This window comes from Oncorhynchus nerka, linkage group LG25, assembly GCF_034236695.1.
Source record: "Oncorhynchus nerka isolate Pitt River linkage group LG25, Oner_Uvic_2.0, whole genome shotgun sequence".
Taxonomy (NCBI): domain Eukaryota; kingdom Metazoa; phylum Chordata; class Actinopteri; order Salmoniformes; family Salmonidae; genus Oncorhynchus; species Oncorhynchus nerka.
The window spans coordinates 4,818,435-4,833,845 of NC_088420.1; the positions used below are offsets into that span (position 1 = coordinate 4,818,435).

At 46.4% G+C, this 15,411-nt stretch overlaps 1 protein-coding gene across 2 annotated transcripts in view; it reads right to left on the minus strand.

Annotated features, from left to right (window-relative positions):
* The window catches only part of LOC135564482 (tyrosine-protein kinase RYK-like), a 159,998-nt gene that overhangs the window by 75,630 nt on the left and 68,957 nt on the right, over positions 1-15,411 (minus strand). For both annotated transcript variants that reach the window (XM_065009493.1, XM_065009492.1), the window contains exon 7: positions 8,866-8,966. In XM_065009493.1, the coding sequence (XP_064865565.1) occupies positions 8,866-8,966 (101 nt within the window). The remainder of the gene's footprint in view (positions 1-8,865; positions 8,967-15,411) is intronic.

Genomic DNA, 15,411 nt, shown 5'->3' on the forward strand with positions numbered 1-15,411 from the left:
AGAGGGAGGGACGGACGGACGGAGAATGAGAGAGAGAGGGAGGTAGGGAGAGAGGAAGGGTTGGAGAGAGAGGGAGGGACGGACGGAGAATGAGAGAGAGAGGAGGGAGGGAGGGACGGACGGATGGAGAATGAGAGAGGGAGGGAGGGGGAGGGAGAGAGGAAGGGTTGGAGAGAGAGGGAGGGACGGACGGAGAATGAGAGAGAGAGGAAGGGAGGGACGGACGGATGGAGAATGAGAGAGGGAGGGAGGGAGGGACGGAGAATGAGAGAGAGAGGGAGGGAGGGAGAGAGGAAGGGTCAGAGAAAGAGAGGAAGGGTTGGAGAGCGTGAGAGGGAAGGACGGATGGACGGAGAGGGGGGAGGGTGAGAAAGGGAGGGAGAGAAGAGGGTTGGAGAGAGAGATTGAGGTGAATAAGGGGCTGGGTAAATGGCTGGTGGTGAATGGTATCATTGAAGCAGCAGCCACAAGACAATGATGTGCAGTATGAGGACACAGCCACTAGATGGCCACAGTGTACATACAACTACCACACCTGGTCGTCTAGGTCTTATACCACTGTGTAAGACCGTCTGATACACGTGTTAACCTCATTCTACGGAGGGTAGAGTATCTGAGGGTTTTCACTCCTCCCTTGTACTTGACTGATGAATTAAGGTCACTAATTAATTAATAACTCCGCTCACCTGGTCGTCTATGTCTAATTAAGGAATAAGGAACTCCCCTCACCTGGTTGTCTAGGTCTCAGTAAGGAACTCCCCTCACCTGGTTGTCTAGGTCTCAGTAAGGAACTCCCCTCACCTGGTTGTCTAAATCTCAGTAAGGAACTGCCCTCACCTGGTCGTCTAGGTCTCAGTAAGGAACTCCCCTCACCTGGTTGTCTAGGTCTCAGTAAGGATCTCCCCTCACCTGGTCGTCTAGGTCTCAGTAAGGATCTCCCCTCACCTGGTCGTCTAGGTCTCAGTAAGGATCTCCCCTCACCTGGTCGTCTAGGTCTCAGTAAGGAACTCTCCTCACCTGGTCGTCTAGGTCTCAGTAAGGAACCCCTTAACTGGACGTCTAGGTCTTAATTGAAAGGAAAAACCGAAGAACTGCAGACACTCGGCCCTCTATAGAATGAGTTTGACACCTCTGGTCTAATGGAATGAATGGAAATGGTGGTGTGGATAGACATTTATGGATTAAAGTGGAAAATAATGGTGATAGAATACTCCATCCAAACCAAAAAAAGTTAATAAACTTTTGAAGTAGGTAGGTTTTTCATTCATCCCCAATGTGTATTGAAAAGTGACTCGGTCAACTCTCCTATTGGACAATACATTTACCCACCAGTACATTTACATTTACATTTAAGTCATTTAGCAGACCCTGGATCAGCCCCCCCCCCCTCTACCACCAGTACCCTGGATCAGCCCCCTCTACCACCAGTACCCTGGATCAGCCCCCCCTCTACCACCAGTACCCTGGATCAGCCCCCCTCTACCACCAGTACCCTGGATCAGCCCCCCTCTACCACCAGTACCCTGGATCAGCCCCCCTCTACCACCAGTACCCTGGATCAGCTCCCCCCTCTACCACCAGTACCCTGGATCACCACATCAGTACCCTGGATCAGCCCCCTCTACCACCAGTACCCTGGATCAGCCCCCCTCTACCACCAGTACCCTGGATCAGCCCCCCTCTACCACCAGTACCCTGGATCAGCCCCCTCTACCACCAGTACCCTGGATCAGCCCCCCTCTACCACCAGTACCCTGGATCAGCCCCCCTCTACCACCAGTACCCTGGATCAGCCCCCTCTACCACCAGTACCCTGGATCAGCCCCCTCTACCACCAGTACCCTGGATCAGCCCCTCTACCACCAGTACCCTGGATCAGCCCCCTCTACCACCAGTACCCTGGATCAGCCCCCCTCTACCACCAGTACCCTGGATCAGCCCCCCTCTACCACCAGTACCCTGGATCAGCCCCCTCTACCACCAGTACCCTGGATCAGCCCCCTCTATACCACCAGTACCCTGGATCGGCCCCCCTCTACCACCAGTACCCTGGATCAGCCCCCTCCCCCTCTACCACCAGTACCCTGGATCAGCCCCCTCCTCTACCACCAGTACCCTGGATCGGCCCCCCTCCCCCTCTACCACCAGTACCCTGGATCAGAATCCTCTCTACCACCAGTACCCTGGATCAGCTGCCTCTCTACCACCAGTACCCTGGATCAGCTGGCTCTCTACCAGGCAGGAAAATTGGAAGTGTTTTTGTTAGAGCCACCATTGTACTGTCTGACTAAAATCACTACACTGACCCCTGCTGGAGTCTAAATTGTAAAATAACTAATTGATTCCTCGCGTCTGCTGTCAAATCAAATGTTACTTATCACATGCGCCAAATCACATGAGCCAAATCACATGAGCCAAATCACAGGCGCCAAATCACAGGCGCCAAATCACAGGCGCCAAATCACATGAGCCAAATCACAGGCGCCAAATCACAGGCGCCAAATCACATGAGCCAAATCACATGCGCCAAATCACAAACAAACAGTTCCAGTTCATATCAGGAAATCAGTCAATTTACATTTTATTTTTTTATTTTTTATTTTACCTTTATTTTACTAGGCAAGTCAGTTAAGAACAAATTCTTATTTTCAATGACGGCCTAGGAACAGTGGGTAAACTGCCTGTTCAGGGGCAGAACGAGAGATTTGTACCTTGTCAGCTCGGGGCTCGAGGATTCGAACTTGCAACCTTTCGGTTACTAGTCCAACGCTCTAACCACTAGGCTACCCTGGCGCCCCATGAATTCATTCGGCCCTAATCTATGGATTTCACATTACTGGGAATACAGATATACATCTGTTGGTCACAGATACTTAAAAACAAAGTAGGGGCATGGATCAGAAAACCAGTCAGTATCTGGTGTGATCACCATTTGTCTCATGCAGCTCAACACATCTCCTTCACATAGAGTTGATCAGGCTGTTGATTGTGTCCTGTGGAATGTTGTCCCACTCCTCTTCTATGGATGTGTGAAGATGCTGGATCAGCTGCCTCTCTACCACCATACTCCTCCATTGGAGGGAACTGGAACACGCTGTCGCTCTGCTCGGACCTCATCCAAGAGGTTTTGAGTAGAACGTGAGAAGAGAGGAGTATCTCCTGATCCGAATGGTTCATAACTAGACAAGTACTACTAACACAAAATCAGGATATCAGAGAGCAGACGGCCAGACGGACCGTAAACCCACCAGACGGACCGTAAACCCACCGGGCCAGACGGACCGTAAAACCCACCGGGCCAGACGGACCGTAAAACTCACCAGACGGACCGTAAACCCACCAGACGGACCTTAAACCCACCGGGCCAGACGGACCTTAAACCCACCGGGCCAGACGGACCTTAAACCCACCGGGCCAGACGGACCTTAAACCCGACACAGAGGCTGCGTTCCAAATGGCACCTGATTCTCTATAGTGCCCTACTTCTGAGCAGGACCCATAGGACTGGTAGAAAGTAGTGCCCTACTTCTGATCAGGACCCATAGGACTGGTAGAAAGTAGTGCCCTACTTCTGAGCAGGACCCATAGGACTGGTAGAAAGTAGTGCCCTACTTCTGAGCAGGACCCATAGGACTGGTAGAAAGTAGTGCCCTACTTCTGAGCAGGACCCATAGGACTGGTAGAAAGTAGTGCCCTACTTCTGATCAGGACCCATAGGACTGGTAGAAAGTAGTGCCCTACTTCTGAGCAGGACCCATAGGACTGGTAGAAAGTAGTGCCCTACTTCTGAGCAGGACCCATAGGACTGGTAGAAAGTAGTGCCCTACTTCTGAGCAGGACCCATAGGACTGGTAGAAGGTAGTGCCCTACTTCTGAGCAGGACCCATAGGACTGGTAGAAAGTAGTGCCCTACTTCTGATCAGGACCCATAGGACTGGTAGAAAGTAGTTCCCTACTTCTGAGCAGGACCCATAGGACTGGTAGAAAGTAGTGCCCTACTTCTGAGCAGGACCCATAGGACTGGTAGAAGGTAGTGCCCTACTTCTGAGCAGGACCCATAGGACTGTAGTGAAAGTAGTAGTAGTGCCCTAAGTAGGGAATAGATTGCCATTTAAGGACCTGGATGCCACAGTAATCCTGTCTTGTTTATCCCAACCGTCAGACACCAGTTTAGCTAATGAGATGATTCCCCATCACAGACATTATCTTGTTTGGTGGAGGAATGCAGCTCAGTAGATCAGGCTGTCGGGAGGAGGAAGAGGAAATGGAGGAAGAGAGACAGACATATGACCATGTCCCATTATACCAGAACCCTCCCTGAAGCTATAAAGACAGCACCAAGCAGGATTTGGCATCCACAGCTTACGTCCCCACCTAATACAGTTGAAGTTGGAAGTTTACATTCACTTAGCTTGGAGTCATTTTTCAACCACTCCACAAATTTCTTGTTAACAAACTATAGTTTTGGCAAGTCGGTTAGGACATCTGACATCATGACACAAGTCATTTTTCCAACAATTGTTTACAGACAGATTATTTCACTTATAATTAACTGTATCACAATTCCAGTGGGTCAGAAGTTTACATACACTAAGTTGACTGTGCCTTTAAACAGCTTGGAAAATTCCAGAAAATGATGTCATGGCTTTAGAAGCTTCTGATAGGCTAATTGACATCATTTGAGTCAATTATGTGTGTACCTGTGGATGTATGTCAAGGCCTACCTTCAAACTCGGTGCCTCTTTGCTTGACATAATGGGAAAATCAAAAAGAAATCAGCCAAGACCTCAGAAAACAATTGTAGACCTCCACAAGTCTGGTTCATCCTTGGGAGCAATTTCCAAACGCCTGAAGGTACCACCTTCATCTGTACAACCAATAGTACGCAAGTATATACACCATGGGAACACGCAGCTGTCATACTGCTCAGGAAGGAGACGCGGTCTGTCTCCTAGAGATGAACGTACTTTGGTGAAAAAATTGCAAATCAATCACAGAACAGCAAAGGACATTGTGAAGATGCTGGAGGAAACCGGTACAAAAGTATCTATATTCACAGTAAAACGAGTCCTATATTGACATAACCTGAAAGTTCGCTCAGCAAGGAAGAAGCCACTGCTCCAAAACTGCCATAAAAAAGCCAAACTACGGTTTGCAACTGCACATGGGGACAAAGATCGTACTTTTTGGAGAAATGTCCTCTGGTCTGATGAAACAAAAATAGAGCAGTTTTGCTATAATGACCATCGTTATGTTTGGAGGGAAAAGGGGGATGCTTGCAAGCCGAAGAACACCATCCCAACTGTGAAGCACGGGGGTGGCAGCATCATGTTGTGAGGGTGCTTTGCTGCAGGAGGGACTGGTGCACTTCACAAAATAGATGGCCTCATGAGGAAGGAAAATTATGTGGATATATTGAAGCAACATCTCAAGATATCTCACAGGAAGTTAAAGCTTGGTCGCAAATGGGTCTTCCAAATGGACAATGACCCCGAGCATACTTCCAAAGTTGTGGCAAAATGGCTTAAGGACAACAATGTCAAGGTATTGGAGTGGCCATCACAAAGCCCTGACCTCAATCCTAAAGAAAATGAATGGGCAAAACTGAAAAAGCATGTGCGAGTAAGGAGGCCTACAAACCTGACTCAGTTACACCAGCTCTGTCAGGAGGAATGGGACAAAATTCACCCAATTTATTGTGGGAAGCTTGTGGAAGGCTTCCCGAAACATTTGACCCAAATTAAACAATTTAAAGGCAATGCTACCAAATACTAATTGAGTGTATGTAAACTTCTGACCCACTGGGAATGTGATGAAAGGAATAAAAGCTGAAATAAATAATTCTCTCTACTATTATTCTGACATTTCACATTCTTCAAATAATGTGATGATCCTAACTGACCTAAGACAGGATTTTTTTACTAGGATTAAATGTCAGGAATAGTGAACAACTGAGTTTAAATGTATTTGGCTAAGGTGTATGGGAACTTCCAACTTCAACTGTATAACCTAATATATCCCCGACACAAAGACAGTCCTAATCTTACCTGTATCAACATCGTGTCAGATCCTATCACTAATGTGATGATTGTTAACTTGTATGCGCAATTGGACGCACAATTGGCCTAGCGTCGTCCGGGTTAGGAAGGGTTTGGCCGGTAGGGAAATCCTTGTCTCATCGCGCACCAGCGACTCCTGTGGCGGGCTGGGCGCAGTGCACGCTAACCAAGGTTGCCAGGTGCACGGTGTTTCCTCCGACACATTGGTGCGGCTGGCTCCCGGGTTGGATGCGCGCTGTGTTAAGAATCAGTGCGGCTTGGTTGGGTTGTGTATCGGAGGACGCATGACTTTCGACCTTCGTCTCTCCCGAGCCCGTATGGGAGTTGTAGCGTTGAGACAAGATAGTAGCTACTGCAACAATTGGATACCACGAAATTGGGGAGAAAAAGGGGTAAAAAAAAATATATAATAATAATAATAATGCCTGCCATGCAGCATAAAGGAGACTGACTGGGGCTGTATCAAGGAGTTAACAGCCAATGTCCTAAGGAGCTCTCCAAAACAACAGGACAATGACAGAACCTCTAAGCTACTGCAGCGGATACCATGAGACGTTACCAGATACCACAATGCTGTTGGATACGACACGATGCTACTGGATACTATAAGACGTTACTGGATAAGATGTGACTGGAAACTATACTATGTTGCTGGATACTATACAATGTTACTGGATACTATACAATGTTACTGGATACTATACTATGTTACTGGATACTATACGATGTTACTGGATACTATACAATGTTGCTGGATACTATACAATGTTACTGGATACTATACAATGTTACTGGATACTATACTATGTTACTGGATACTATACGATGTTACTGGATACTATACAATGTTACTGGATACTATACGATGTTACTGGATACTATACGATGTTACTGGATACTATACGATGTTACTGGATACTATACGATGTTACTGGATACTATACAATGTTACTGGATACTATACAATGTTACTGGATACTATACAATGTTACTGGATACTATACAATGTTACTGGATACTATACAATGTTACTGGATACTATACGATGTTACTGGATACTATACGATGTTACTGGATACAATGTTACTGGATACGCTATACAATGTTACTGGATACTATACAATGTTACTGGATACTATACAATGTTACTGGATACTATACAATGTTACTGGATACTATACAATGTTACTGGATACTATACAATGTTACTGGATACTATACAATGTTACTGGATAGTATACAATGTTACTGGATAGTATACGATGTTACTGGATACTATACGACGCTACTGGACAAGACGCGACTGGATAGTATACGATGTTACTGGATACTATACAATGTTACTGGATACTATACAATGTTACTGGATACTATACAATGTTACTGGATACTATACAATGTTACTGGATACTATACAATGTTACTGGATACTATACGATGTTACTGGATAAGACATGACTGGATAGTATACTATGTTACTGGATACTATACAATGTCACTGGATACTATACAATGTTACTGGATACTATACAATGTTACTGGATACTATACAATGTTACTGGATACTATACAATGTTACTGGATACTATACAATGTCACTGGATACTATACAATGTTACTGGATACTATACAATGTTACTGGATACTATACAATGTTACTGGATACTATACAATGTTACTGGATACTATACAATGTTACTGGATACTATACAATGTTACTGGATACTATACAATGTTACTGGATACTATACAACGTTACTGGATAGTATACGACGTTACTGGACGAGACGCGACTGGACGAGACGCTACTGGACGAGACGCTACTGGACGAGACGCTACTGGACGAGACGCTACTGGACGAGACGCGACTGGACGAGACGCTACTGGACGAGACGCGACTGGACGAGACGCGACTGGACGAGACGCTACTGGACGAGACGCTACTGGACGAGACGCGACTGGACGAGACGCTACTGGACGAGACGCTACTGGACGAGACGCGACTGGACGAGACGCGACTGGACGAGACGCGACTGGACGAGACGCGACTGGACGAGACGCGACTGGACGAGACGCGACTGGACTAGACGCGACTGGACGAGACGCGACTGGACAAGACGCGACTGGACAAGACGCGACTGGACAAGACGCGACTGGACAAGACGCGACTGGACAAGACGCTACTGGACAAGACGCGACTGGACGAGACGCGACTGGACGAGACGCTACTGGACGAGACGCGACTGGACGAGACGCGACTGGACGAGACGCGACTGGACGAGACGCGACTGGACGAGACGCGACTGGACGAGACGCGACTGGACGAGACGCGACTGGACGAGACGCGACTGGACGAGACGCTACTGGACGAGACGATACTGGACGAGACGCTACTGGACGAGACGCTACTGGACGAGACGCTACTGGACGAGACGCTACTGGACGCTACTGGACGAGACGCTACTGGACGAGACGCGACTGGACGAGACGCGACTGGACGAGACGCTACTGGACGAGACGCGACTGGACAAGACGCTACTGGACAAGACGTGACTGGACAAGACGCTACTGGACGAGACGCTACTGGACGAGACGCTACTGGACGAGACGCTACTGGACAAGACGTGACTGGACAAGACGCTACTGGACAAGACGCTACTGGATAGTATAAGATGTTAATTGGATGAAGTTATTTTCTGTGTGTAAATGGGAAGGATCTTACTGTTTCTTTCTCTCTCTGTGTGTTTTTGTGTGTGTTGACATGTACATAGCTGCGCTGGTGTGTGTGTGTGTGTGTGTGTCTTACTGGTGACAGCACTGGCGTTGTTGGGTGTGTCAGCTCTCAGGTACTGGGTGGTCTGGGTGGACGGCTGGGACAGGCCCTGGGAACTGCCACTGTCTGAAACGCTGGAAGAGAGGAAGGGAGACAGAGATAACTACAGTACTCGTGATGAAAGCAAGGAAGGAGGGGAGAGTGGGAGGAAGACAACAACACCTGCCACTTCACAAACATCATTATTAAAGGTAAACGCTGTCTCTGCTCCGCTCCTATTGGCCACCTAAACACCTGCTCTGCTCCTATTGGCCACCTAAACACCTGCTCTACTCCTAGATCAATACAGGTAGAGTACTGTAGATCAATACAGGTAGAGTACTGTAGATCAATACAGGTAGAGTACTGTAGATCAATACAGGTAGAGTACTGTAGATCAATACAGGTAGAGTACTGTAGATCAATACAGGTAGAGTACTGTAGATCAATACAGGTAGAGTACTGTAGATCAATGCAGGTAGAGTACTGTAGATCAATGCAGGTAGAGTACTGTAGATCAATGCAGGTAGAGTACTGTAGATCAATGCAGGTAGAGTACTGTAGATCAATACAGGTAGAGTACTGTAGATCAATACAGGTAGAGTACTGTAGATCAATGCAGGTAGAGTACTGTAGATCAATGCAGGTAGAGTACTGTAGATCAATACAGGTAGAGTACTGTAGATCAATACAGGTAGAGTACTGTAGCAGTAGTAGATCAATACAGGTAGAGTACTGTAGATCAATACAGGTAGAGTACTGTAGATCAATACAGGTAGAGTACTGTAGATCAATACAGGTAGAGTACTGTAGATCAATACAGGTAGAGTACTGTAGATCAATACAGGTAGAGTACTGTAGATCAATACAGGTAGAGTACTGTAGATCAATACAGGTAGAGTACTGTAGATCAATACAGGTAGAGTACTGTAGATCAATGAAGGTAGAGTACTGTAGATCAATACAGGTAGAGTACTGTAGATCAATACAGGTAGAGTACTGTAGATCAATACAGGTAGAGTACTGTAGATCAATACAGGTAGAGTACTGTAGCAGTAGTAGATCAATACAGGTAGAGTACTGTAGATCAATACATGTAGAGTACTGTAGATCAATACAGGTAGAGTACTGTAGATCAATACAGGTAGAGTACTGTAGATCAATACAGGTAGAGTACTGTAGATCAATACAGGTAGAGTACTGTAGATTAATACAGGTAGAGTACTGTAGATCAATACAGGTAGAGTACTGTAAAGGTAGTAGATCAATACAGGTAGAGTACTGTAGATCAATACAGGTAGAGTACTGTAGATCAATACAGGTAGAGTACTGTAGATCAATACAGGTAGAGTCCTGTAACAGTAGTAGATCAATACAGGTAGAGTACTGTAGATCAATACAGGTAGAGTACTGTAGATCAATACAGGTAGAGTACTGTAACAGAAGTAGATCAATACAGGTAGAGTACTGTAGATCAATACAGGTAGAGTACTGTAGATCAATACAGGTAGAGTACTGTAGATCAATACAGGTAGAGTACTGTAGATCAATACAGGTAGAGTACTGTAAAGGTTGTAGATCAATACAGGTAGAGTACTGTAGATCAATACAGGTAGAGTACTGTAGATCAATACAGGTAGAGTACTGTAGATCAATACAGGTAGAGTACTGTAGATCAATACAGGTAGAGTACTGTAGATCAATACAGGTAGAGTACTGTAGATCAATGCAGGTAGAGTACTGTAGATCAATACAGGTAGAGTACTGTAGATCAATACAGGTAGAGTACTGTAGATCAATACAGGTAGAGTAGTAGATCTGTAGAGATCAATACAGGTAGAGTACTGTAGATCAATGCAGGTAGAGTACTGTAGATCAATACAGGTAGAGTACTGTAGATCAATACAGGTAGAGTACTGTAGATCAATACAGGTAGAGTACTGTAGATCAATACAGGTAGAGTACTGTAACAGTAGTAGATCAATGCAGGTAGAGTACTGTAGATCAATACAGGTAGAGTAATGTAGCAGTAGTAGATCAATACAGGTAGAGTACTGTAGATCAATACAGGTAGAGTACTGTAGATCAATACAGGTAGAGTACTGTAGCAGTAGTGAAGCTGCTGATGCTGAAATCCCTTGTTAGTAAACAGGCCAAATTAGCATTCGATTTGCTAGGACTAGTCTGACAGACCTCCCTGGTCTAATTCTCTCTCTGGTCGGGACCTACTGTCTGCTAGTCCTTCATACAGACAGAGAACTCCCTGGTCTAATTCGCTCTCTGGTCGGGACCTACTGTCTGCTAGTCCTTCATACAGACAGATAACTCCCTGGTCTAATTCTCTCTCTGGTCGGGACCTACTGTCTGCTAGTCCTTCATACAGACAGAGACCTCCCTGGTCTAATTCTCTCTCTGGTAGGGACCTACTGTCTGCTAGTCCTTCATACAGACAGAGAACTCCCTGGTCTAATTCTCTCTCTGGTCGGGACCTACTGTCTGCTAGTCCTTCATACAAACAGAGAACCCCAGCGCTGCTGTTCAAGACAATGTTTCACTCAGTAAATCCTGTTTAGCATCGTCCTACTTAAAACAACAAGAGTTTGTCTGTTCACTGCAAAAATCTCACCAACAAGTCTGATCAAATCTAACAAACAGCATTAAAAACAACTCGATTTCTCTCAAATATTACATTAGATAGATCCCTGGCTGGCTGTGGGAGCATGTGAGACACTTTGTTCTGCTTTGAGAGAGAGAGAGAGAGAGAGAGAGAGAGAAAGAGAAAGAGAAAGAGAGAGAGAGTCAGAGACAGAGAGACAGAGAGAGAGAGAGACAGAGCGAGAGAGAGAGAGAGAGAGAGAGAGAGAAAGAGACAGCGAGAGAGAGAGACAGAGCGAGAGAGAGAGAGAGAGAGAGAGAGAGAGAGAGAGAGAGAGAGAGAGAAAGAGAGAGAGAGAGACAGACAGAGAGAGAGAGAGACAGAGAGAGAGGGAGACAGAGAGAGAGGGAGACAGAGAGAGACAGAGAGAGAGAGAGACAAACCGAGGATTCTTTTCAACAAGATAACACAGACTGAGTGACAAGGGGCTGATATGAATCTACCAAGATGGAAACCGTGGCAGAAAATTTTAACTAGAACACAGTTTAGTATTAATTCAGTAATCTAAACTCCTAACACCTGACACCATCCCTTATGGTGTTAGGATGTTTCTCTCAGAGTACAAAGGACAACTGATCTAGGATCAAGTCCCCTTTTTGATGCATTAGGAGTTAAAAAGAAAAAGAAAAAAGAAGGTCAAACTGATCCCTACATCAGCACCCCTGTTGTTCTGATAACCAAACTAATACAGTGGTCTAGACACCTGGAGGGGACAGTTAATTTATTAGCTTCATAAACATTGAGCAGGTTTCAACTCGCTCTCTAAATCTATCTATCTAAGCACATATCTTTGCAAATATTAAAAGCCAAGCTGTGTTGGCTCACGAGGAACAACACTAGGACTGGCGTAATTAGCGTATAATGATGGTTATAAATGTTTTAAAAAATAATAATATTGAAATAAATGAATATAATTGTGTATGAAAAGAACAGCTGACTGAATGTGGTTCAGTCTGTTTCTGCTGTAACACGGACATGAAACAAGCTTTTAGTAGCACACAAGCCCCTCCCTCTACCCCAACACAAGCCCCTCCCTGCAGCAGCAGTCCCCATAACCATCCTCTACCCCAACACAAGCCCCTCCCTCTACCCCAACACAAGCCCCTCCCTCTACCCCAACACAAGCCCCTCCCTGCAGCAGCAGTCCCCATAACCATACCCCAACACAAGCCCCTCTCTACCCCAACACAAGCCCCTCCCTGCAGCAGCAGTCCCCATAACCATCCTCTACCCCAACACAAGCCCCTCCCTCTACCCCAACACAAGCCCCTCCCTCTACCCCAACACAAGCCCCTCCCTGCAGCAGCAGTCCCCATAACCTTCCTCTACCCCAACACAAGCCCCTCCCTCTACCCCAACACAAGCCCCTCCCCTCTACCCCAACACAAGCCCCTCCCTCTACCCCAACACAAGCCCCCCCTCTACCCCAACACAAGCCCCTCCCTCTACCCCAACACAAGCCCCTCCTCTACCCCAACACAAGCCCCTCCTCTACCCCAACACAAGCCCCTCCCTCTACCCCAACACAAGCCCCTCCCTCTACCCCAACACAAGCCCCTCCCTCTACCCCAACACAAGCCCCTCCTCTACCCCAACACAAGCCCCTCCCTCTACCCCAACACAAGCCCCTCCCTCTACCCCAACACAAGCCCCTCCCTCTACCCCAACACAAGCCCCTCTCTCTACCCATTTACATTACATTTAAGTCATTTAGCAGACGCTCTTATCCAGAGCGACTTACAAATTGGTGCATTCACCTTATGACATCCAACACAAGCCCCTCCTCTACCCCAACACAAGCCCCTCCCTCTACCCCAACACAAGCCCCTCCCTCTACCCCAACACAAGCCCCTCCCTCTACCCCAACACAAGCCCCTCCCCTCTACCCCAACACAAGCCCCTCCCTCTACCCCAACACAAGCCCCTCCCTCTAACCCAACACAAGCCCCTCCCTGCTACAGTCCCAACACAAGCCCCCCTCCCTGCAGCAGCAGTCCCCATAACCAGCCTCTACCCCAACACAAGCCCCTCTCTCTACCCCAACACAAGCCCCCCTCTCTCTACCCCAACACAAGCCCCTCTCTCTACCCCAACACAAGCCCTCTCTCTACCCCAACACAAGCCCCTCTCTCTACCCCAACACAAGCCCCCCTACCCCAACACAAGCCCCTCCCTACCCCAACACAAGCCCCTCCCTCTACCCCAACACAAGCCCCTCCTCTACCCCAACACAAGCCCCTCCCTCTACCCCAACACAAGCCCCTCCCTCTACCCCAACACAAGCCCCTCTCTCTACCCCAACACAAGCCCCCCTCCTCTACCCCAACACAAGCCCCTCCCTCTACCCCAACACAAGCCCCTCCCTCTACCCCAACACAAGCCCCTCCCTGCAGCAGCAGTCCCCATAACCAGCCTCTATCCCAACACAAGCCCCTCCCTCTACCCCAACACAAGCCCCTCCCTCTACCCCAACACAAGCCCCTCCCTCTACCCCAACACAAGCCCCTCCCTCTACCCCAACACAAGCCCCTCCCTGCAGCAGCAGCACTTTCAGGAAGGAACGGAGGAGATGAGAACATTTGTATTTTTGTACTTTACATTTTTTTTAATAACATTTTAAAAAATTATATTTTCCTTGTTCCTTACTGCTGCATATATATATATATAAGCATTCGAAAGGTATTCAGACCCCTTGACTTTTTTCACATTTTGTTACGTTACAGCCTTATTCTAAAATGTATGGAATTATTTTTTTCCCTCATCAATCTACACAATAATAATTTAGACATTTTTACACAAAAAATAGAAACACCTTATTTACTTCAGTATTCAGACCCTTTGCTATGAGACTCTACATTATTAAATATAAAAATAGAAACACCTTATTTACTTCAGTATTCAGTATTCATTATTAAATAAAAAATAGAAACACCTTTTTACTTCAGAGACTTTCTGAGATACATTATTAAATATAAAAATAGAAACACCTTATTTACTTCAGTATTCAGACCCTTTGCTATGAGACTCTACATTATTAAATATAAAAATAGAAACACCTTATTTACTTCAGTATTCAGACCCTTTGCTATGAGACTCTACATTATTAAATATAAAAATAGAAACACCTTATTTACTTCAGTATTCAGACCCTTTGCTATGAGACTCCAAATGGAGCTGCATCCGGTTTCCATTGGTCATCCTTGAGATGTTTCTACAACTTGATTGGAGTCCACCTGTGGTAAATTCAATTGATTTGGACATGATTTGGAAAGGCACACACCTGTCTATATAAGGTCCCACAGTTGACAGTGCATGTCAGAGCAAAAACCAAGCCATGAGGTCAAAGGAATTGTCAGTAGAGCTTCGAGACAGGATTGTGTCAAGGCCCAGATCTGGGGAAGGGTATCAAAACATTTCTGCAGCATTGAAGGTCCCCAAGAACATAGTAGTCTCCATCATTCTTAAATGGAAGAAGTTTGGAACCTCCAAGAGACTTCCTAGAGGCCAGCCGGCCAAACTGAGCAATCATGGAAGAAGGGCCTTGGTCAGGGAGGTGACCAAGGACCCGTTCCTCTGTGGTGATGGGAGAACCTTCCAGAAGGACAACCATCTCTGCAGCACTTCACCAATTAGGCCTTTATGGTTTAGTGAACAGATGGAAGCCACTCCTCCGTAAAAGGTACATGACAGCCCACTTGGAGTTTACCAAAAGGTACCTAAAGGACTCTCAGACCATGAGAAACTAGATTCTCTGGTCTGATGAAACCAAGATTGAATTCTTTGGCCTGAAAGCCAAGCGTCACGTCTGGAGGAAATCTGGTACCATGGGTCTGAATACTTATGTAAATGTGATATCAGCTTTTTATTTTTTATAAATTAGTAAA